Below are 24658 nucleotides of genomic sequence, written 5' to 3'. Positions count from 1 at the left end.
ACTGGCACATCCGGATCAGCCATTACCCCCCCACCCTCACCCAGACAGACAGACAGACAGATAGACAGACACACACACACACATAGACAGACTGACAGACACACACACACACAGACTGACAGACAGACAGACACACACACATAGACAGACTGACAGACACACACACACATGCCCCCTCGCTATCCCTTAAACACACACATACACACACACACACACATGCCCCCTCGCTATCCCTTAAACACACACATACACACACACACACCCTCGCTCTCCCTTAAACACACACACACACACACACACCCTCGCTCTCCCTTAAACACACACACACACACACGCCCCCTCGCTCTCCCTTAAACACACACACACTCCCTGTCTCCCTCAGCTCTTTGCCGATCCTCAGGAAAACTAGGTCTCTGTATTTTACAGCGCTGTCCTGACCTGGCCACCCCACACTTGAATTTTAAAGCCACTCTCCTTGTGAAAAATGGCCGGCATTTTGTCCGGGGGCTTGGAGATGCTCTTTTTCTTCCTCCCCCTCCCCCCCCCGGAGTTGTTCTGCATTCACCGAGGGCTGGCGGACCTCGACACGGCTGCCCTGAAGCCTGCCTGTATCAGACTCGCTCCCCGGTGCCGCGTCTCCGTCTTGAGTGTGGCGTGGGGTGGGGGGAGCTGCGTGTGTGGGGCTCATTTCAGACTCTGTGAGTGTGCATACTTGTGGGGAAAGCACGTGGGGTGTGGACGGGAGGGGCTATCATTACACGATTGCCCAGGCTGTGTTTTGCTTGTAAGATGTCATGTTTTGCACGAGGACCCCTGTGATCATGCTGGATACTGTTCCTTTGGATTCGTTAGACTGTACTGATTCATTTTCTTAATTCTGATACGGAGAAATGTTTCTTATTCTTTTCTTAATTTCTCAGCTATACATTATTAAATCGTCAGATGTAATTACCATCAATTAAGTATTTGGCTTATATAACAATAATTAAATGAGTAGCTGATTGATGCTAATTTAGTGGAGTTCTGAGCCGCACGTCGACATGTAACAATGACCCATGATGGGGGAACATATCTTTCTAATCAAATGAAAATAGCGATAATGGACTCCATCTTTTAAGTATCAGTAGATGAAACGCAGTAGATCAGTAATGGGGAAATTAAACTCGTAAAACAAAGGGGTCACGTAATAAAATTCAGCACATGGGGGTCAGGTACCTGGACCTGCGCAGTCCATCATGATCTGACACGTTGATGGGGGGCCCGCGTGCCCCGACACACACTACTGTGGGTGAAGGGCCAGTCGTACCTTACTTCGCTCTCCTTAATGTGTCCTTCCAGCTCCTCCACAAACTTCTCGCCCTTCATCCAGTAGATGATTGGTCTGGACTCCCCGCTGTAGCCGAAAAAGGCTCTGCATTCTAGGCTGAGCGGCATGCCTGGGGGGCGGGGAGGGGGTTAAAGGTCAACCGTGAGCATGTAATTATGAATGGACCGACTCTGACAGCTGCTGAAATGCCTGTGTTACGGAGATGGTCCTGATCTGCGCCACAGCCTGGCCAGAGCTTCATGCCCGCAGATACGAGAAGATGGAGAGACCCAGGGAAATGGTAGAAAATGCCCCCCATGAACTTTGAAAAGGTAAAATGGAAACATAGAAAAACCTTAGAAGTGCATGCTGACCCCTGGGGGAGTTTTTATGAACCACGGCTTTACAAACTCTTAAGTAGCTGAAGCTACAGAGGTCATCATGGCCAGGCTGTCCTCAAATAAACCCTGATCCATAATGTTGGATTCTCCCATCCAGTAGGGGGCGCTGAATGTGGTGAGACAAGTCCTTTCGCGTAACATCAATACCTCATTAGCAAAGACCTGATCCCAGGAATGATAACAGGTGATAGGTATGTGTGTGTATATGTGTGTGTGTGTGTGTGTGTATGTGTGTGCGTGGTGTTACAGCTTCATTTGAGTCTGTGTGTGCACCTGTGTGAACATTTGTGTGAAGGTCTCCTGCTGGTGATTCGCAGTCAGGAAAAAATATAGATAAATGCCCGTGAGGGTCATGTAAGCACGACAGAAGAGGATGAACAAAGGCACCTTCCTGTTTAAGTGTCCCTGAGAGCTCTGTCTTCTTGCCCCATTAGCATCTCCAGAGGGTCTCCAAATTCTCTGTGCCACTCAAGCACTCGTGCTCTTCTCATAACACCCTGAGATTGGGGCAGCTAGATGGGGCATGGGTGGAGCATGTGTGGCATTTGGGCGGGACGTGGGTGAGCCAAGGACAGGATATGGGCAGAGCATGGACAGGGTGTGGGTGGAGCATGGATAGGATGTGGGCGGAGCATGGACAGGATGTAGGTGGAGCATGGACTGGGTGTGGGTGGAGCATGGATAGGATATGGGTGGAGCATGGACAGGATGTGGGCAGAGCATGGACAGGATATGGGTGGAGCATGGACAGGATGTGGGTGGAGCATGGACTGGGTTTGGGGAGGAGCATGGACAGGGTGTGGGTACAGCATGGGCAGAGTGTGGCAGGAACATGGACAGGGTGTGGGCGGAGCGTGGGCAGGGTGTGGGTACAGCATGGGCAGAGTGTGGTTGGAGCATGGACAGGGTTGGGGGAGGAGCATGAACAGGTTATGGGGGGAAATGATGCTGAGGTCCTCCCCAGCTGTCTGTACACTGTCACTGCACAGCTTATGGCTTCTCACTTTACCCATGAATCCGACAGGTATAATGGGCTAATGAGGCTCTCCTGTCCTTTCAGTGCTCCAGCAGAAATGGAAATCGGTCCCAGGCCCCCATGTGAAGTTAGCGTGTTCTGTGTGGGATTGTGTGGGTGCTCTTCCTCCGTGCGTGAGCGCCACGCGCCCGTGTGCCATGCCATCCCTCGCGGGTCGCACTGTGACATACGCTCCACATGGTCCCGTGTGGGTGGAAACAGCGGCATGTGAGAGTCAAATGCCCCCGTTACTGTGCATGTAGCGGGAGCAGGAACACGCCTAGCCGACCGTCACAAACCGCATTGCTGAGAATCTCCTGCATCCCGCCTCCATCCGTATTTCTGCACAGATTTGTGTATTTAGCGACCTACCATGTTAGGCACGCGTCCCGCTTCTCAGGGCAGGAGGGAAGCCTAAATGAGCTCTGATTGAGTTCCCGTTCATTATATTACGCTGGAAATGCTCTCATGGGGCGTCCTCCGTAAAGCTGCCGGTGACGCCCCCCCTCCATCTCAAAGGTGTCTGCCGATGACAGGTACGCACATTAACTCTGTCATCAGGATAATTCACCGGCTATAACCGGCAGGTGTGATTGTTACCATGGGTACGATACAGCAATTTCTGCCGCTCTGCTAATTGACTATGGACACATAGTCAGCGGCGCTGCATTGGGGTGACGCGCAGGAGAGCGCGAAACACGACGCCTCTTTACGAGGCTATGCTCTCCACGTAGCGCCCACTAGCAAAGCGTAATTCTCCTCACCTGGAATTAACCCCTATTGCCCTCCCATCCTGAGCAATTACAGGAAGTAATTATGTCCTGGAAACCCATTACTATGCATATGAAAGCATTAGAGACAGTGAAGAAGCGGCCCCAGAAAGCTGATAGACTCGTAGTTCGTGGAGTGCTTGTTATGGACGAGCAGCTGCATGACCTTTGAAGCGTTTTCACAGCCCGGACCTTTCCATGCGCACTGCTCTGCTGACCGGCGGTGCAAAGCAACAGGGGTGTGTGTGGGGGCAGGGGGGCACCAAGCAACCTTATTCAGAAGTTCACTAGTCTTCAAATGTGTTCCAAAATGACTCATGACTCGTCAACTTCAGCATGGTCATGCGGCTGGGTGTAGCAAACTCAGGAGTTTGACAGGTGCCTCACTGTGACTCAGTCAAGTTGCTTTGCATTTGTACATATTTCACAGATGCCTCTATCCAAAGCAACATACAAATGAGAAAGCAGGGCCAGAGAGTCCCTGGAGCAATTGGAGGTGAAGGAACTTGCTCAGAGGCCCAATAGTGAAATCACTATTGCCAACCAGGAGATTTGAACCACCTTCTGATTACAGGGACACCATCCTTACCCACTGAGCCACACACCATATCCAACATCTGCTGATGAGGTCCCATGAAAATGCCCTTTTTCACTTTTTGAGAGCATACTAAGGAGACCTGATAAGAAGTGTCCGGCTGCAGAATGCTGGGCCACCTCCACTAATGTCAGATCCCAATGTTGCGCTAACGTCATATCACAATGTGATTTTGAGTTTGCATAACGTCATGTCCGGGCCATGTGTGTCACTTGATTTCCATCCCCACAGTGGAGGTCTCCCAGTGCTCTGCAGACAGATCCACTTGGAGCTGCCAGTTGTACACAGCGTAGGACAGGATGACATCAGAGTGCACCTTGTATATCTGTCTGGGGATCATGGAGGAGATGAGACATCATTTGGTCGCAATTAGACCCTGCCAGCAGAGAGGTCCGTATCGATCGGCATCTCCACCCCCCTGTCAAACCTGGACTACATGTGAGCTGGCATTTTTTGTGTTTTTATTGCATTGTCAGATCTTTGTGGGGACCTGAAAAATGTTCCCCACAACATCAAAATAACAGGTTTTTATTACATTGTGGGGGACATTTGGTCCCTACAATGTAATATAAAACTAATCCACAAACACAAACACACACAAGTTGGTCTTCCTGGGGACCGTCCATTCGCTTCTATGGGAAAACCCTAATCCCAATAATGACACCCTTAACCTCTACCCATCCCTAACCTTAACCATAAGTAACCAACCCAAATACAAGACTTTTGGCATATTTACTTTTTTGATTACATTCACAGATTTTTTTTTATAAAATTGAGGTTATCCAAATGGGGACCTCAAAAGATGTCCCCAAAAGTAGAGAAATTTCAGGTTTTACTACATTTTGGGGACAATTTGGTCCTCAAATGTGAGGATCAAATTGTCCTCACACACACACACATACACACACACACACACCCTTATAGCTTAAATGCGAAGAAGGGGCAGCGTGATGACCTCATTTCAGTCCCATGATGCTGTGACCTCACACCACGACATCACAGGCTGAGAGCAGGCGGCCTTTAATCAGGGCTTACATGCACAAGTTTGGAACGAGAATTTCTCCATTTAATATAAAGACACTGTGAAAAAGCTGAAACGATTTACTTAAAAAGACATTTAAAACGTGGTAGATGAAGATGAACACTGGGTAGGATAAGATGGAGGTGGAGGTGGTGGTGGGGGGGGGGGGGGGGAGGAGGCCTTCGCCACTGTCATCGGCAAGACAGCAGGCAGCTCCTCCAGAGCCAGTCCAGCTCTAATTGCCCTCATGGTCCCTCTTATGTATGATAAGTCACCCCGCCAGCAGGACGAAATTCCTCATTAGTGCAAAATCCATAAAGCTCACGTTAAATAGGAGGGAGAGCCAGCTGGCCGGAGATCTGAAGGAGGTCTTGTCTGCCAGAGGCTCCTCGCGTCCTCCTCGCCCTCGTAACAGAGCAGTGGCCCAGTCCTGGGGGTGCAGAGGCAGCTTGGGCCGAGGAGTTTCACTGTTTTTGTCTTTATATTTTAACACTCTCTTACTCATGGGAAACACACTGAATTAGATGAATAAGAGAGTGCTCTCTAAACATACAGCAGCTGCCTTAAATCACCCTCCTCCCGGCCATGGGGTTCATTGTTAATGCCCTTCCACCTCCAAGATACTGCTCAGTCAGCTGATCTACACTGACCAATCAGAGGCCAAAGTAGTCTTAACCATGGGTGTCGCTCAATATGCGTGCTTGACCATACTTGTGTTCTTGTGTCATCGAAGACCAGTACCAATACTCAAGAACAGAAGTACAGAAGACGGTAAAAATCTCCCAATGTCGTTCTTGCACCGCCTCACATATGAAGGATACATCATTGCATCCATGCCAAATTAAATCAATCCCATGATTCATTGCACAGCAAGTTCGTTCTTGGGAGGCAAGTTAGCAAGACCGGTCTTGCCAAGACCACGGGTTCGATTGTTGCATTCTTGGTTTTGAGAGACACCCCCTGCTTCTGGGATACGGAACCCTGGATAGAGGTGGATTGTGGGATATGGGATATGCCTTCTGTCCGTCTTGGAGAAGCAGACGCTGCTTTAATACCATGTAGCGTCCATGTTTGATGAGTGGCATTCCCTGTCCTCCGAAGAGAGCAGATATGATCCAAGAGCGCCCAACACATCGCTCAGGATGGTGGCTTTTCATCAAGGGGATCTGTTAAACACGCTGTCAGAGCGCAAACGTTTAAAATACGAATGTGCAAGCCGGGCCCCGGCGCCGGGGGCAAAGTCATATTTCAGAGGATCCGGCAAACAATCGGCCAGCCTGGAAGCCCGCGGCCATCCGTCAAAGACACCCCTGCGATTGGGGGCAAGACTTCAGGCAAAGAGGCCGCCCCCCCCCCGGAGCTGTATGCCACGCCTCTGCGGTCACATTAAGAGTCAATAAGAGACTGTAATTTACTTCACTCACTATTTAAGGTGGTCTGTGGCTCGGTGGATTATATCATTGGGCCTGTGGTCAGATCTGTGGGATTTTATTTGTATGAAATATGGAAATATTCAGGTAAGAGCAGAGGTGGAGATTTCAGGTCCAGAGAGTACAAATTGAGTATAAATATATCACAGTCACAGAGTACTCAACTGGTTGGTTGAAGCAAAATCTTGGTCCGGATTTATACTCTCTGGACCTGAAATCTCCACCTCTCTCACCTGCCAGAACTGCAAAAATTCCAAAAGAACCGATGCTGTCTGTTCACTGGTTGGGTCACATGCTCGCAGCCTGAGAACGGAAGGACCGGAAAATGGCTGAACCCCTTAGAAACACCCAGAATGAAAGGCTGTTGTTCCATGCCTTCTTGGGTCAAAGGTCAAGCAGTCTTGTTTTGACACCTTTCTTGTGACAGCAGACTAATATACTTGCATAATGCAGGACAGCACAATGTGTTGCATTTCAGTGTCACCTGGTCCTTGACCCCGCCCCCCCCCCTTCCCCCCACAGCACTGATCAGTCCTCAGAGTGTCTGTAGGCACCCAGGGCAACTGGGACAAGCCTTCAGACCCCCCCACAACCTTTCGCTATCCCGTCCATCAGTGTGACTGCGGATTTCACAGAGGCCGCGGGCCGTCGATACGCCCCCCCACACGCCCGTTAATTAGCTTACATGAGTACATTAAGGGCTCCGGCGCGGGGGTGGGTCACACCTCGTAAACACTAATGCCACTCGGCGGAGAGGCACGGACGAGAGATGGATGACTTAATGGAAAACCGGACGTGATGAGTGGATGAGCTTCCCTGAGGCCCTCGGTTTCTTATTACGGCTGTTTAAGGGGTGCGATTAGCGAGGGTGGGGCTACACAGACCGCTAGGCGCTCCTCGTCAGTGCATCAGGTCTCAGGGAGAAATGTTACGTTATCAGCGGGGATATTAAGCCACAATAACAATAAAAGCGTGCCGTGAAAATGTATGGGGTGAATATCTGTGCTGTGAAATATTCATTTCAAGCCGATTCACTGCAGGAAAATAAAATTTAAACTGTGTACAGCCTCAAAAAGTCAGAAAAAAAGAGCTGATGAAGATCTCTGCGGGCAGGTATTCAGGCCTATATCCAGCCGTTGCTGAAGCAGAGGAAGATCTCCTGTCTTTGTCACTTATCTTAGGGGTTCCTGCTTTGTGTTGGCTGGGGGGAGGGGTAAGCAAGGTGACAGCAAAGTGTTTGAGAGGAATGAGGACAGCCCCCCCCCCCCCACCCCCATCCCCCAATTTCATTCACCGCTGCAAATCCCTTCAAAGCCTCAGATGATGATGAAAAGATACCGTGGTGGTGCTGGGCCCCCACAATGCAATGCGGCTTGGGGCCCCCCCCTGAACCGTGGGGCATGTCAGAATGTCAGAGCTCAGGTGCGAGAGATCAGGAGGAAAACCCATAGTGAGCAGGTGAGGGGCAGGACAGGAGGGGGACGGAGGGCAGGAGAGGGGCAAGAGAGATGCAAGACTGGGGAGAGGGGTATGGATGGTGGGGGTGCAAAATTTTTTTCACAGGTTTTCCACAAAAAAAGTGGCCCTTAGGGAGATCTCCCAATACTCCCAGTGCCAGTGGGGGTAGGATGTGGGTCCTCTAAGCTATGAAGGAATCGACCTTCTAACGAGCTCTACCCCACGGAAATGGCATTTTTAATAAAGCCCCCCCTCACACACTGTTTGGCATCCAGCTTAGAGATGTTCAGAGGTGACACACTACGCTAGGCTGAGGACTTCATAAGAGGGCCAGAGACTGAGAGCACAACCTCCTCCACCCCCTCCCCCCCATGCATTTCCAGGGATTTGAACCCAATAAAAATCCAATTTTCTTCAGTGGCTTGAGGTTTTTGGAAGATTGACATGGTTTTGGGTTATTAACTTGGACGGGGGGGCCTGTCGCCGTGCAAGGTTTTGAATGGAGCCGTGAGGACAGTGACAGCGGTGTCCCCTGATGGGTCCCCCAGCTACAGTGACATGTAAGGGGCTGGGACTGTTGGCACACCCCACCCCTCACCCATTTGTCCATCCCCAATCGGCGTAGGAGGCAGGGGGACTGGTCAGCAGTCACCAATAATATCTCTGATCACACTGCCGGACTCTACCCAGACCCCCGCCCAGACGCCACAAAATGCCACACCCCCTTGATGACCTTGTGTCTGTTTCCCTCCCTGTGTTCGCTCTGTGCTGAAGTCCTCTGCTCTGAAAAAGCCATCAGTGCTGGCACAGACAGCCGAGATAACTGCTCGGAATGCCCGTGACCCTCACCGCTTAATCCCACCCCTTGCTGGGCTTTGCCAGGTATGGCGGCGGAGGCGGAGTCCCGTGTGCCGCGGCTGTGCTTGGAGTAGCCCCCGTTAAGGCTGGCTGGCGGTGCCGGCGGTGAGACAGCGACACCATAAAGTTTAATCTCCTTACAGCAAATGTTTGCATATAAAAGCTCAGGTTGGAATGAATTACTGCCTTTCAATCAAAAACAGACTAACAGGAATTAGAGGCTCCGGAGACCGGCGCTCTTTATTTTACAATCTGGCGTTCCTCATGCCTTTACAGGGGTGGTTCTGAGCTCAAAGCCGGGCCAGGAGCATAAGAAACCTTCTGCGTGTTTCTGATGAGTGGTGCCACCGGGTGTGATGCCGATAAACGGGGCATGTCAGCGAGACGCACGGCGAGGCCGGTCGCATGCCTCGCCTCGGTGAGAGGCCGCACAGGACAGCAAAGAGGCAGGGGGTGCCAAACTGGGACAGCGTGCCATTCATCTAACATTGGGCCTCATCTAACAAGACGTCACTCGGGGTTGTTTTATGGTGCCTGTACAATGGAGACATATAAGCACGTGGGCACACGTATGACCATCTGCGTAGAGACACATGCACACACCTACATGTAGACACGCATGTATGCACTTGCACGTAGACTGGCAAACACGCATGAAGGAAGACACACATTTGCATGTAACATACATGATCATGCATGCATATAAGTACTCATACACACACATGTATCAGAATCAGAAGAGGTATCAGAATCAAAATCAGTTTTATTACTCAGTTTTATTAAGTATGCATGCATACAAAGAATTTGACACGGTGTATTTGCTCCTAAGACATTGCTCCTAGAGCTGAACAAAAAACTAAAACCAAAGTAAGCTAAACAAGAACCAAGGGTAAATAGATAAGGATATCTTATGAACAATAAGCATAAATAATATGCATTAAATAAATTTAAATATAGAGCAATGTGCAGAGGTGCAATAGTCGTGGAAACACGCACACAGACATGCACAGAAAAACACACACTGACACGCACACACACACCAATATGGACACTGATACGCACACACACTAACATGCACAGACAGACACGCACACTGATATGCACAGACAGGCACACAGACATGCACACTGAATGCGAGCTTGCAGGCCCGCCACTCTGGCCGTATGCCCACACCCACCCTCACACACGGCTCTTTGTCCAGCATGCCCGCTGCCCATTTACGGTGTGCCACGTTTGCTGAGGGAGGGACAGCGATGGATGTAATTTCATTAGGACACAAAGAGGCTCCTCTGAGCGCGCCGGCGATGCTCGCCGTGGATTTGCATGTTAAAGGGACACCTGTGGCTGCCGTAGGCAGGCAGCACACGCATTCAGCTGCAGACCGCCTCTAAGCCGCTGCCACGACATCACCACTCTCCCAGCAGCCTTTGCGGGGGCACGCGTTTATTCAAGCTGCTGCTCTCTGAAGGGCTGCCCTCGCCCCCCCCAAGGGTCAGACGCGACTTAATTGCATGACGCGTCCTGTGCTCCTTTCATTATGAAAGCAGAACAATTGTCAGATTTTTCCCTGAGCGTGACTTTCAAACCCCCCCCCCTCGCCTCGGGGCCTGAGAGAGGCTGGGGGAGACCTCTTGACTTGTAGGATAAGGAGCCTGAGGAACTCGCTCCCACTGTGGAGCTTGAGCACATTAGCCGTCCCCCTTCCGGAAAAGTCTACCCACATCACGGTGCCCTTCAGATCAACAACAGCAGTGCCTCGTCTGGCCAAGGTGAGCGTGTCACGCGCCGTAAGTGTCCCCAGCATACAAACGAGGGGGTGCACAAGGAGGCGTCTGTTCATCTGGAGCCAGGGTGCGGAAAGGGCCCCCCCCCCCGCCATGGCCTCGTTAGCAGGCGTCCGTAATGAGCCCCCCGCTTTCCTCTTGCAGGCAAACATTCTTTAACTATGGCGAGGTCTGAAAGGGCACACGCCTCTTGAATAAGGTGACCCTTGGCGACGAACCCTCAATGTCTCCCCTATGCCCCCTGCTGGAGTTGCCCCCCAGCCCCAACCTCCACCTTGGATGCTTTCACTCCATGTCTTGGATAAACAAAATCCTCTGTCCTTCAGAGATAAATGCAGAAATGTTTTAAAGGCGTTAATAAAAACACCAACATTTTGCTCAAAATATACATTAATACAAATGCTTCTGTTCAGCATAAGGTTTTATGTTAAAAGGTGTTAAATGGTAGGTGTTAAACCCAAGTGAGGAAATAATCGCATCCAATATTTAATTTTATAAAAACCATGTGCTGCACACAGTATATGTCGTATCTGAGCCCAGTGCCAGTATGCAGGTCTAAATGACTCATAAGATAAATGTGAGACACCTGAAAAGATTAATGTCTGTCCAACATACTGATTAGGCGATACGAAAAACTGCATAATTTACCGAATTTATTTTGGAACGAGTACAAAAGAAAATAAAAAGCCTGAGGCCACAGTCCTGGAGTTCAGTGGCTGTAAACGTCGAGGCCGGAATCGGCGTGAGTTACTGCCGGGGGGGGGGTAGCCTGTCAGCGGCACGCTCTGGTCTCACATCTCCGATCTTTCTTGGGGCTCTTATTTAGTGCCACAAAGCACCTGGGGTCAGTCGGACAAAGTGCTCGTCACAGATGGGGCTGTCTGCAGTCCAACGGCCTTCTGCTAGACGTCTGAAAAGTTTTGCACAAACCAAAAAAAAAAAAAAAAAAAAAGAGAGAAACTTTTTGCAGCTCCTGTTAAGATGGTTCCAGAGGCTTCTATATGGCGTGTGCACCTGTGTGTACCAACACGGGTTTCTACAGAAAAAAACCCCACATGCACAAAACTAAAACTGGAAAATCCAGAAAGAGCATGCACTATGGCATCACAACCAGCAGGGGGCACACAGGGGCACCAGCTAAGGACCCAGCAGAGCTGACGTGCTGAGCTTTACTACCTATGTGCAGGTGTGTGTATGTGCTTCCATCTATTGATGCTCTTACATCATGAAGTCTTACTCTGCTGTTAAGGATGCCCTTTCTCCAATCAGCGTTACGATCACTCCACTTCTCCTCTAATCAGAGTTAAGATCACTCTGCGTCTCCTCCAATAAGAGTTACGATCACTCTGTGTCTCCTCCAATCAGAGTTGGGGGGATGTGTGGCTCAGCAGGTAATGCCTTCATGCCGTTGTATCTGTGACCAGAAGGTTGCTAGCTCAAGTCCCACCCTCACCAAAAAACTCATATCTCCGTCGTGCCTGGCCCATAACCACCCCCCCCTTCCAAAATGGTCCAGGGATACCGGATAAATGGTCTGAACCCGTGCTTGGACCCCAAGCTTCACTCTCAACTGAGTGTGTACATATGTGCCCTCCTCCAATGAGGGTTACGATCACTCCGTTCCTATAAGCCCTCCTCCAATGAGGGTTACGATCACTCCGTTCCTATAAGCCCTCTTCCAATCAGCGTTACGATCACTCCGTTCCTATAAGCCCTCCTCCAATGAGGGTTACGATCACTCCGTTCCTATAAGCCCTCCTCCAATCAGCGTTACGATCACTCCGTTCCTATAAGCCCTCCTCCAATCAGCGTTACGATCACTCCGTTTGTATAAGCCCTCCTCCAATCAGCGTTACGATCACTCCGTTCCTATAAGCCCTCCTCCAATCAGCGTTACGATCACTCCGTTTCTATAAGCCCTCCTCCAATCAGCGTTATGATCACTCCGTTCCTATAAGCCCTTCCTCAATCAGCGTTACGATCACTCTGTTCCTATAAGCTGTCCTCCAATCAGCGTTACGATCACTCCGTTCCTATAAGCCCTTCCCCAATCAGGGTTACGATCACTCAGTTCCTATAAGCCCTTCCCCAATCAGGGTTACGATCACTCCACCAATCAGTCGACATTCCTGCCCGAATGAGGACTGAGGGAAGGTAGCAAACGAGTCCTTCAAATGCCTGCGATGACAAATGACAGAAAGAGGGAGAAGTGGCTCAGTTCATGACTCCATCCCCCGCTATTACTCTGTCATCCTGTCACGGGGCCCCGCAAAGCGCCCGGCGGGGTGAGCCGCCTCCTCCGCTGCCTGTCACCCGTGTGTATTTATACGCTGCGTAAGCGCGCGCGACGTTGACGGAAGGACTGCATTCATCTGCCGCTCACTGTTGCACTCTGGTCCATGCATCCACCAGCGAGGCAAAGAGGGTCATTCTGCAAACACAGGGGGGCACCAGATTCCCCCATAAGCATTCCTCTGGGGGCCCCCAGCATTCGTCTGCCAGTCCTTAGCCAGTGAGGAGGGGCAGAAAGCCAAGTGGTTGGTTTCTTCCCTCTAAGGCCTTGGCTTGTGGCTGAAGAGAGATCCAGTCTCAACTAATTGCCCCCTAAAAGGACGAGAGCCCCGTTATCGGCCCTGATATGGCTGGGGAGGTGGAGGGGGGCAAAGGGGCTCTTTCGTAGTGTCACTCCCCTCACACCCCCATCAGGCACTCTGGGGTCTAATAATAAAGCGATTTTGAGCAGAGGTTATGGGGTCCTGCCTTTTGCGATACCATTAAATCTGCAGGACGCTTAGCATCTCGGTGGCTAAACACTGACAGCTGTGGCCTGCCGCTTCTGACAGCTTGGGACGATTAATTACAGATTCTCTGGGGCTGCAGGTTTCCATGCACGGCGTGGGCTGGAGGCGGGGCATCGCTGGGTGCTGTCTGCACCCCAGTGTGACCCACCAGTGCCGGTTTCCCTGCAGTTTGGTCGCAGATATGTAAATCTAAACCACCAAGCCCCTGACAGGGGTTGAGATGGAGATTCCGGGTCATTATCCCCCCCCCCCTTCCCCCTCGCCATCCCATTCTGGGAACCGAGGCAAAAGAATGCCTGTGACATTTATAGACGCCACAGTCACGGACAACTCTGCCGCTTGATAAATTGGAAAATAAATTTTTATTATGAGGAGGGGGCAGGGTTGGAGTGGCTGGGGAAGCGAGGCCTTGGCGAGCGAGTACATCAGACGGGGCCCAAGGCTTCATCTCAGCGACCTCCCTCTTCATCAGTCACACAAGTGGCTGAACGGTGGGGGGGGGGGGTCTTCAGGTCACTGGAGCTGATGTTTTAAACCCAGAAGGAGGAACCTCCTGGAGACACCCAAGGAGCAACATGGCACGCGTTCCCGCCTCCGTGAAAATGTGAGATGTGTATACCTGAGGCCTATTCATCAGTGGAAACCAGGAAGCTGGTGGCCGACTCACATACAGAATAGTGTCTGAAGGCAGGTAGGCTTGTGCCTCTGAATCTTAATCACTTCCTCCCCGCGCCTTCTGCTTCCTGTGCAGGGGGAAACCACTTCACCTGGGATCTTCTGACAGCTTCTTCCCAGTACCACCATTTCCGGCTTAATGGGGACATGCGCCGAATCCGCCTGCCTCATGTCCTATGTGATCGGTCATTGATGCTGATCTGTGAACTTAAAGACTGCATCAACTGAAGATGATTAAAGACTAAGGAATATCATTATGTAGAAAAACACGCATATCGGCCATAGTATCTTCATACTACATCACATAACATGCTTTCTTTTGGTTGGTTTTATGCGGAAATGAAAGTTATTCCAAAGCGGATTTAGTCCATTATCTAGATGCATGAGGGTTCAGAACCGACTCAGGGCTGGGGAGGGCTGCTTAAAGCAAATATTTAAGTACTTGGGGTCAGTCTGAGTCTGTCTGAACACCATCAAAAAGGCAGTGACCAATGGAACAAGTCCCCCAAATAGGCAGTGACCAATGGAACAAGTCCCCCAAATAGGCAGTGACCAATGGCACAAGTATCCCAAATAGGCAGTGACCAATGGCACAAGTTCTCCAAAAAGGCAGTGACCAATGGCACAAGTTCTCCAAAAAGGCAGTGACCAATGGCCTTTTAGTCACAGAACAAACTATAGAGAAGATGCCACGTTGAGGAAGGGATTAATTTTGTGAGAACCTTCCCTGTCAGACATGCCGGCTGTTTCACCGTCTTATAGAGTCTGATGAGCCTGCAACCCTTCCCTGGGATGCAAACCTGCAATTTTCTGCTCCAAACCCACCCCTTGGCTTCCCAGCTTTCTGCTAGACCCCATTTATTCTGGGATCAGCACCCCCATCGTGGCCAAAGCTTGGAGGCAAAACCAGACTCTGATTTCCAATGAGATCAGGCTTGGGGGGGGGGGGCGGGCTTAACTGGAGGTTCTGGGTCACTCTCGGCCGCGGCATGTCACTGGTAACGGATGTAGACATACAGAAGGGATCTGCTTTGATTCCGGGGTCAAGTGACAAGTAGGGTCAGAAGATCATAGCTAGCTAGCTGGTTAGCAGAACATGCTGCTTCATCATCCCCTTATATAAGGGTTGTTTATTTAATATTTAGTGTAGTGACTGTTTGTGGCCAACAGGGGGGCCTAACCTCAGGGGCCCCAGGCAAAAGCATGGTTTCAGTGGTGGGAAACACGTCTGCTAGACACACCACCAGAGGGAGGGGGTGCTGCAGATGGGGGGGGGGGGGGAGGGTTTGCAAACACCATCAATATACCAAAGATAGACAGGGCCTCTGCACCCAAACATGGGGGACACCTGCCTGAGGAGGAGTCTCCCTGTCCAAGACGTCCTGGGGAGCTATACCAGGAAGCAAGAGGCAGAACCCCTCCCCCCCATTCCGTTCCCCGGGGGACACAGACAGCGCCATCTGAGCGCGAGCGGGGAGGTGGGAGGCATCTTTCTGGCACCGCGGGGGCCCGAAACTCCATCTCCTCGGCTGTCTCCCCGCGGTCCCGCTGCCGACGTGTGCAGAATAATGGTCTGTAATTTAGTGGCGACAGACAGCTTAAATATGCCTTTTCTTCAAATTGTTTTGTTATTGTCAACCGTCCTGAGCAGCCAGTGAGATTTAAAGAGTGTCGCTATGGCGAGAAGCACGCAGGGTCCCAAAAAAAAGGAGGGAGAAGCGAAATCGCCTTCCTGTCTTCCTGAACTCCTCCAGGAGCACCGTGCTCCATATTCCCGGGTTTGAGAAAATGAAGCGGTGATGGGTTAAACCCCGGATGCGACTGGGGAAACTGCGAGCATGTTCTTTTTGCCGGGGCCGAAGAGTGAAAACAATAATTGCGTTTTCGTCATCGTAATTATTTGCCGTGCGAGTGCAGATAGAGCGTGTCAGTGCGTCCCTCCCCCAGGTAACGGGACGCGATAATTAAACACGCCAGTGACTGACCTCGCATGCGACATTTTCTCAGCGCGTTCCGCGTTTCTGTCCCCTCGGGCCCATGCACTGAGACTGATTCTCCTCTTGGTGATTCCTTGCAAATGCACAGAGTGCTTTGTTACGCCGTGTTTTATAGGCTAGCCCCACCGGCCAGTCTGGATTCGACCCGTGCGAGTCTGCAGGCATGGTGGGGAGGACTCACCCAGCTGGACGTAGATGGCAGTGGCCTGCCTCTCCGCAGGGTTCAGCACCTTCGGGGGCCTGGTGGTGAGCAGGGCTGCGAAAGGGGAGCCAGAAAGAGAAAGAGCCTGAGACACAGAGAGCGCCTGGGTGTGTTTATTACTGAACATGCAGTGCATTATGGGTTTAATCATAGAACACACAGTGTGTGCATTTGGGTGTATTACTGAACACAAAGTGTATACATCTGTGTGTTTATTACTGAACATGCAGTTAGTGCATTATGGGTTTATTATAGAACACACAGTGTGCGCATTTGTATGTGTTTATTACTGAACATGCAATGTGTGGGGGCGTGTCCATTTGTGTTTATTTACTACTGAACACACAGTGTGTTGTGTGTGTCGGTGTTTATTGCTGAACATTACTGAACATACACTGTCTGGGTGTGAGTCCATCTGTGTTGATGGCTGAACACACTGCATTGGTCTGTGTGTCTATTGCTGAACATGCAGAGTGTGTGTGTATGTGTGCTTATTACTGAACACACAATGTATGACTGTGTGTCTATGTATGTTTATTACTGAACACGCAGTGTGTGGGTATGTGTCTCTGTGTTTATTACTGAACACACAGCGTGTGTCAGTTTGTGTGTATTACTGAACATAAAGTGTGTGGGTGTGTTTGTGTGTTTATTACTGAATACATAATGTGTGGATATGTGTTTCTTACTGAACACAAAGAATGTTGGTCTGTGTGTGTTTATTACTGTGTGGGAGTTTGTGTGTCTGTGTGTGTATTACTGAACATGCACTGTGTGGTAGTTTGCATGTCTGTGTGTGTATTACTGAACATGCACTGTGTGGAAGTTTGTATGTCAGTGTGTGTATTACTGAACACACACTGTGTGGGAGTTTGTATGTCTGTGTGTGTATTACTGAACATGCACTGTGTGGTAGTTTGTATGTCTGTGTGTGTAATACTGAACATGCACTGTGTGGAAGTTTGTATGTCAGTGTGTGTATTACTGAACACACACTGTGTGGGAGTTTGTATGTCTGTGTGTGTATTACTGAACATGCACTGTGTGGTAGTTTGTATGTCTGTGTGTGTAATACTGAACATGCACTGTGTGGGAGTTTGTATGTCTCTATGTGTATTACTGAACACACACTGTGTGGGAGTTTGTATGTCTCTATGTGTATTACTGAACACACACTGTGTGGGAGTTTGTATGTCTCTATGTGTATTACTGAACATGCACTGTGTAGGAGTTTGTATGTCTGTGTGTGTATTACTGAACACGCACTGTGTGAGAGTTTGTATGTCTCTATGTGTATTACTGAACACGCACTGTGTGGGAGTTTGTATGTCTCTATGTGTATTACTGAACATGCACTGTGTAGGAGTTTGTATGTCTGTGTGTGTATTACTGAACACGCACTGTGTGGGAGTTTGTATGTCTGTCTGTGTGTGTAGTGTGGGAGTTTGTATGTCTGTGTGTGTATTACTGAACATGCACTGTGTGGGAGTTTGTATGTCTGTGTGTGTATTACTGAACATGCACTGTGTGGAAGTTTGTATGTCAGTGTGTGTATTACTGAACACGCATTGTATAGGAGATTGTATGTCTATGTGTGTGTATTACTGAACACTGTGCGGAAGTTTGTATGTCTGTGTGTGTGTATTACTGAACACTGTGCGGAAGTTTGTATGTCTGTGTGTGTGTATTACTGAACACTGTATGGGAGTTTGTATGTATGTGTGTGTGTGTAGTGTGGGAGTTTCTATGTCTTTGTGTGTGTATTACTGAACACTGTATGGGAGTTTGTATGTATGTGTGTGTGTGTAGTGTGGGAGTTTCTATGTCTGTGTGTGTGTATTACTGAACACTGTGTGGAAGTTTGTATGTCTGTGTGTGTGTATTACTGAACACTGTGTGGGAGTTTGTATGTCTGTGTGTGTGTAGTGTGGTAGTTTGTATGTCTTTGTGTGTGTATTACTGAACACTGTGTGGGTGTGTGGACCAGCTGTTTCCTCTCCTGTAATTTACGTTGTTTTATAAGCTACAGCTCATACACTGTACTCTCACTCCCTGACTGATTCACGCTGTAGTGTCACACGCACACAGATTCGTATGCACACACACTGTGACATCATCGTGGCGACTCCCCGCCGAGTCTCATTTCAAGGTAACCAGTGATGTCTAACCCCCAGCCAACACTCAACACTCAGGTACAGATGAAAATGTATTTTGTTTTTTTAAAGGGACATTTCCTCCTAAGGCCCATCCGCACTATTTGTGGAAGGGCATCAGCGCGGGCAAACACGCTGCCGGGCAGATTTGGAAGGTGCTAAAGCACACTCAGATGTGCACTTCTACTCACATATGCACACACGGGGAACATGTGGCCGCCCACACACCCGGCACGCGGATGCAGGAGGGCCAGTGTAAATGACACTCTTTGGTGCGCGGGAACGCTTGATTACCATGCCTGTGGAAAAGCGGTGGGCCGAGGCTTTGCGGGGCCCCCGCATACTCCAAAAGCTCACAGGACTCATTACAGAAATTATTCAGGGCCATGCTTTGGAAAAGCACTGAAAATATTCCACCTGCTTTTAATGTTGTATGTTTGGGTCCACGTGGATCCCCATGTGCCAACAGGAGGGGATGATCCCCTGTGCTATCTGGATTCCTCGGGGGGGGGGGGGGGGGGGGGGTGTAAGGGGGGTGTTGATGGCGGTTAGTGCTGCCTGATCTTGTAGGTTTATCCAGTTTCATGCCGTGTAAAGCTGCTCCACGTCTTCATGGTCATTCATCCTGGAGGCTCTTCCTAGGGAAGCAGGACTTGATACTCAGAGGACCAATTGGGGGAGGCTTTCCTGAAATCTGCCCGCCCCCCCCCCCCCCCCCCCGTCCTTTTCGCACCCCAGTTAAAGGCAGGACACGTAAACAGAGGGTCATGTTGGGAGTCCAGCTGGGGGGTGGGGACAGTGTTAGCAGGGATGGTCACGCTACATCACGGCCTTGTGTGACGACGGCGGTTGACGGCTCTCTGCATGTGTGATGAAACTGGGTGGGGGGGCTCCGGAACCTTCCGCATAACCTTCAATTCAAGGAGAGTGTGGGACCAGAGTGTTCCGGAAAGCCTTATCTTCTGCCTGGCTGTGTCCTCCGCTTTAATTCTGGCTGTTCATCGTGTGACAGCGGTGGACTGAGGAATGAAATCAGAAGCGCTCATCCATCATGGGGGCGGTGGAGGGGGGGGGCGTCAGCATGCAAATGAAAGCTATCATTCTTCTTAGTCCCAGGCCAAAGGCTCCAATCACACCGGAAGAACCTTAGGGGACTCCCTGCAACTGCCAAACCGCTGTGGGTCAGCCAGCCCCCCTCCTACACTGCTGGACAGACCCCCTATCTCCAGGACCACTGCCAGGCCCCCCCAGATTAGACAGAAAAATCATACTTCAGATACAACGTCCAAATATTACAAAGCAACTGCTGGTTTCACTACTTAAGCAGGCTGGTCAAGGGTTCAACAGCATGACCCTCCTGGAACCGATGTGACAGTCTTCAGATTTCAAGGGTATATCCTGAGCTGCGCCACTCCCTGCTGCCCGGTCTGGAGAAGCTTATTAATACTCTGACACCTTATTAAATGCACCAGCTGCACCAAACCCCGACCTTGTGGGAATTTCCCAAAGTCCGAGAGTCCTGAGCCATTTGGGGCACGTAAACCCCTGAAAGCAGGTGTTTCCTGCAATAATGATATTTTACTGCCATTAAATTCTTGATCCTGAGAACTTTAGATCATTTGGTTGGCATGTAATCGACACATAGCTTCATGGTAGGTGACCTAATGGTCACCCCAGCTTTTCTGGGAGTATCTGTGTGTGTTTATCAGTAGTGAATGCTCTAGGCTGCCATCTCAGACCTTTTGGATCAGTCAGAGTAGGGGTTGTGGGTAGACTGCATAGGCCTGACTGGGTCACTCGCCGAACAAGGTGCTCTTCTGCTTGTGGACTTCTCCCATCGGCACTCCTGACCAATCAGAGCGAACTAAGCTTTCCACATGACACGCCCCCTCAGGCAGTTGTTATTCTGGGTCTGCGTGGTAATCTGTAATCTGCCCTTCGACGCAAATACTGTATACATTGGTAAAATCGCCAGGTGAACATCTAGATTTGCTCCAAGAGCTTGTTAGCTTAGCTTTTCACAAGCTGCACTAAATCACCACCAGGAGGCGCAGGGTTGGGGGTGGGGGGGGTGGTTGGGCGCCAGACCCCTCCCTGGCCAATACCCTGGGGTGGCTGGCTGCAATTTCTCAACTTCTTTATTGGGATCAGGATCTTCTGCTGTGGCTTGTTAAGGAAGGCCTCTCTGGTCAATATCGGCTCCCCCTCCCACACAATTCAGCTCGCCCCCCCACGCACTGCTGTCGAATTTGTGACTTATCAGAACCTGCAAACTCCTTGTCCAGCGAACCCCACAGCCGGAGCCCCTCCAGCATCCGGAACCTTATACCTAGGAAAAAATATAATGGGGACTTCCTCCTGACACCTGGCAGGGTTTTCAGTGTCCCCCCCCAGGAGATGTACATAAATGAGGGTTCCCACTGGTCCACACTGGCTCCCACCGCTTCTCACAGGTTGTCACATATGCTGTCACTGGTGGTTCCATCCCAGAGGTTCCCTCCAATTTCCATGTGACACCATTAATATTTAATTCTGACTGCCAGGATTCTGTCGTTAAAGTCCGTTACCAGCCTGACAAACTCGTCTTCAATCTCATCCCGCCAGTTTCTCGCCCATCGTCTGCTCTGGTCTGACTGTGTTTTTCTCCCATTTGTATTTCTGGTTACAGCTCCATAACATTACTCAATATCAGCGGCCCTCACTTCCTGCCTGCCTTCCTGCCTTAATTTGGTCACTTTGGCCAAGTGCTCAGCTACGCCCCCTGCCTGTCAAGAGCAGAATCTGCCAGGTCGACAGCCTGAAATTGCGCTCGAGTCGGGACAAACAACACCAAAGCTCCACTGCGTGAGATCACAGCAAACAAACGGCCGGGTTCGTTTACACTGGAATCGCTGTCTCGGCTTCTCGTTTGTTTATTTCCGAGATGCGGCCTGTGAGTTCAGCCGGATAATAAAGACATTAAACACCAGACAAATATGAGGTGCACAAACAAACTCAGTGAGCCTCTTTTCCTCCTGGATGATTACAGTGACAAAAAAACAATCCTCTAAGACAGTAACAGACAAAAAAATAACAAAATAAAACAAAAACAAAAAAATCAAGAGAACAGTTGAGATTGAGATAGATGAAATCACAGGCTGATAAGGTCATAGCTTCTACACATCCTTGTGTGCCTGGTCCTGGGTCACCTAAGGCGTGTTCCATGAGAAAATGTGAATGAGATGAGGGTGCAAATTGAAGTGCCGTAAATGCATAAACTATTCAGGGGGAGAGGGGGCGCTTTAATGAGTCATCAGACACACAGTGATGATGAAAAAGGCAAGGCTCGAACCTGCAACACTGTGGCTCCTCCCATGTTTAATAACTGCTGCACCTGCCCCACTGCCTCATCACGTGCAGGAAAAGCCCAGTTTCACCTGAATTCCTGAGTAAACTATGGGTCATATGACCTTCCATGGTCACATGACTCTCCACAGACGACGACATTCTCGACCTTTCCGGTCTACTCCTGCCCCTCAGACACATGCTGCCCCATTGATCCTGGCTTCCTGAGCCCCCATATTCTGATCTGTGCCCCCCTGGCCCTGATTTCCGAAGCTCTGTACCCATCTTACACATAACATAAATTATACATGAAGAACAGGAAAGGAAAGTACTTTGAATCTTATTAGATTTTCTCAAAGTCCTTTTTTTTGTCTTAATACTGTAAAATAAATACTGTGCATAACCCTCAAGTATGGAAAGACATTACACCAAAAACAGTTTGCTGTACCTGACCCATATAGTGCAAAATACACATCGCTCATATTGTAATGAAAGCCACAGAGTTTGTGTAAAAAGTCGAACAGTGAAGGTTTGACCTCCTACCGCTGGAAGAGAAGGCAGTCTTTCAATGCCCCTCCTTTCCTCTTGAAAATACGACCCAGTCTGCGTAAATTAAACGCAATTACGTTTACTTTGCTACATATTCAAAATAAACACTGATATCCCTTTCAACGGGTATAATAAAATGTGGCGGAATTAAAAATGAATAAATGAAACATCGAAAAAGATGAAGATCCAGATCGTGTGGACAAGCTTTTGGCCCCAGCTGGGGTGGATCCAGTTGTCGTGGTGCATGTTGGCACCAACGACATAGGCAAGGGTAGAAGGGCTGTTCTGCAGGATAAATTTATAGAAGTCGCCAATAAGCTTAGAAGCAGAACGTCCATGGTGGTATTTTCCGAAATACTCCCCGTGCCACGCGCAAGTGAGGCTAAGTTAGCTGAGATAAGGAGATTAAATGCGTGGCTAAAAGGATGGTGTAGGAAAGAGGGGTTTAGGTTTATGGGGCACTGGAGGACCTTCTGGAACAGGTGGGACCTGTTCAAGCCGGATGGGTTGCATCTGAACCGGAGGGGAACCAGTGTACTGGGAAGGCGTATTTGTAGAGTAGTTGAGGAATGTTTAAACTAGGGACTGGGGGGGCAGGGAGGTTAGTTAAGTATGTAACTGGGGGGAAACGGAAAGCCCAAAAAAATCATATTATAAGTAGGCACTGTAATAAGCCTACCCTTTGTTGTCTGTATTTAAACGCCAGGAGTATTAGGAATAAAATTCATGATTTAGAGGCTCTTATCTCATTGGACTCTTATGATATTATAGCAATAACTGAAACGTGGTTGAGTGATAAGGATGGACAAGAATATAATATGGATGGTTACACATTGTTCCGTAAAGACCGTATAGGTAAGAAGGGAGGTGGTGTTGCAGTATATGTAAAGGAAATCTTGCAGGCAAGGGAGCTTACTGATATAAGTAAAAGTACGGAAGCTATATGGGTAAAATTAGATGCTACAAACTCAAATAGCCTAATTGTCGGTGTTTGTTACAGAGCACCCAATGTAGCTGCTGAGGAAAGCAGATTGTTATACAGTGATATTAGGATTATGAGCAATAAAAATGATGTGGTAGTTATGGGTGATTTTAATCTACCGGGGATACAGTGGGACATTGTTGCTGGCTCTTCTGAAAATGAACTTGAGATGGTGGAATTAGTACAGGATTGTTTTTTTACTCAGTTTGTTAACACCCCTACCAGGGGAGATGCCATTCTTGATCTTGTTTTGTCTAATAACCAGGACAGGATTGGTAAATTAGATGTTTTAGAACCACTTGACAGTAGCGATCATAACATGGTTAAATTTGAGGTTAAGTTTAGTGCCCGAAGAGCAAAGTCCAAATCAAAAATATATAATGTTAGGAAGGCTAACTTCAATTGTATGAGATTAAAACTAGAAACCGTGAACTGGATGGAGTTAAATAACAAAACTGTTGAAGAGGCATGGGAATTTTTTAAAAGCACATTATTGCAAGTACAAGAGGACTTCATACCTGTTTCTAGCAAGAATAAATCTAGGAAATTGCAACCTAGGTGGTTTAATAGGGACATAAAGTATAAAGTAAGGAGGAAAAGGGCTTTGTTCCAGAGATGGAAAATAACTGATGATGACATAATAAAGCAAGAGTATCTAAATCTACAGGCTGAATTAAAAAATGACATTAGACGAGCTAAAAGGAATGTCGAAAGGAAGATCGCATTGGAGGCTAAGGATGACGTTAAAAGTTTCTTCCAGTATTTTAACTCTAAAAGAGCTCTAAAAGCTGAAATTACTAATCTGCAGGATAGTAAGGGTCTTATAATTGAAAACGACATTGACATAGTAAATGAGTTCAATGATAGTTTTGCACGGGTATTCACTGTCGAGGACACTAGTAACTTACCAGTTCTTATTACTAATTCAACATCGTCTATAACTAATATATATATAACTGAAGCTGATGTTTTGCAAAGCCTAGCTAAGCTCAAAATAAATAAATCACAGGGCCCTGATGGCATCTTACCTATAGTGTTAAAAGAGATGAGGGATATTATTTGCCGACCCTTAACATTACTGTTTCAAAAATCCTTATCTGAAGGTGTGGTACCTTCTGATTGGAAGCATGCCAACATAACGCCCATTTTCAAAAAAGGGGATAGAAGTAATTTGTCAAACTATAGGCCAATCAGTCTAACTTGTATAACTGGTAAAGTTATGGAGGCTATAATCAAAGAGAAAATGGTAGATTACCTGGACTCAAATAACATTTTGAGGGATAGCCAGCATGGATTTAGGAGAGGTAGATCCTGTTTAACAAATCTGTTGGAGTTTT

The 24658-nt window shown here is 48.9% G+C and overlaps 1 protein-coding gene across 4 annotated transcripts in view; it reads right to left on the bottom strand.

Annotated features, from left to right (window-relative positions):
• Window positions 1–24658, bottom strand: part of il1rapl2 (interleukin 1 receptor accessory protein-like 2) — a 161110-nt gene that overhangs the window by 7691 nt on the left and 128761 nt on the right. For all 4 annotated transcript variants that reach the window (XM_023794859.1, XM_023794860.1, XM_023794861.1 and 1 more), the window contains 2 exons: window positions 16293–16367; window positions 1307–1436 (listed from right to left, as the gene is read on the bottom strand). In XM_023794859.1, the coding sequence (XP_023650627.1) occupies window positions 1307–1436; window positions 16293–16367 (205 nt within the window). The remainder of the gene's footprint in view (window positions 1–1306; window positions 1437–16292; window positions 16368–24658) is intronic.

The sequence above is a fragment of the Paramormyrops kingsleyae genome, chromosome 10, assembly GCF_048594095.1.
Source record: "Paramormyrops kingsleyae isolate MSU_618 chromosome 10, PKINGS_0.4, whole genome shotgun sequence".
NCBI classification, from domain to species: Eukaryota; Metazoa; Chordata; class Actinopteri; order Osteoglossiformes; family Mormyridae; genus Paramormyrops; species Paramormyrops kingsleyae.
Note: the sequence above shows the minus strand (reverse complement) of the source record. Positions and strands in the feature narration are given on the sequence as shown.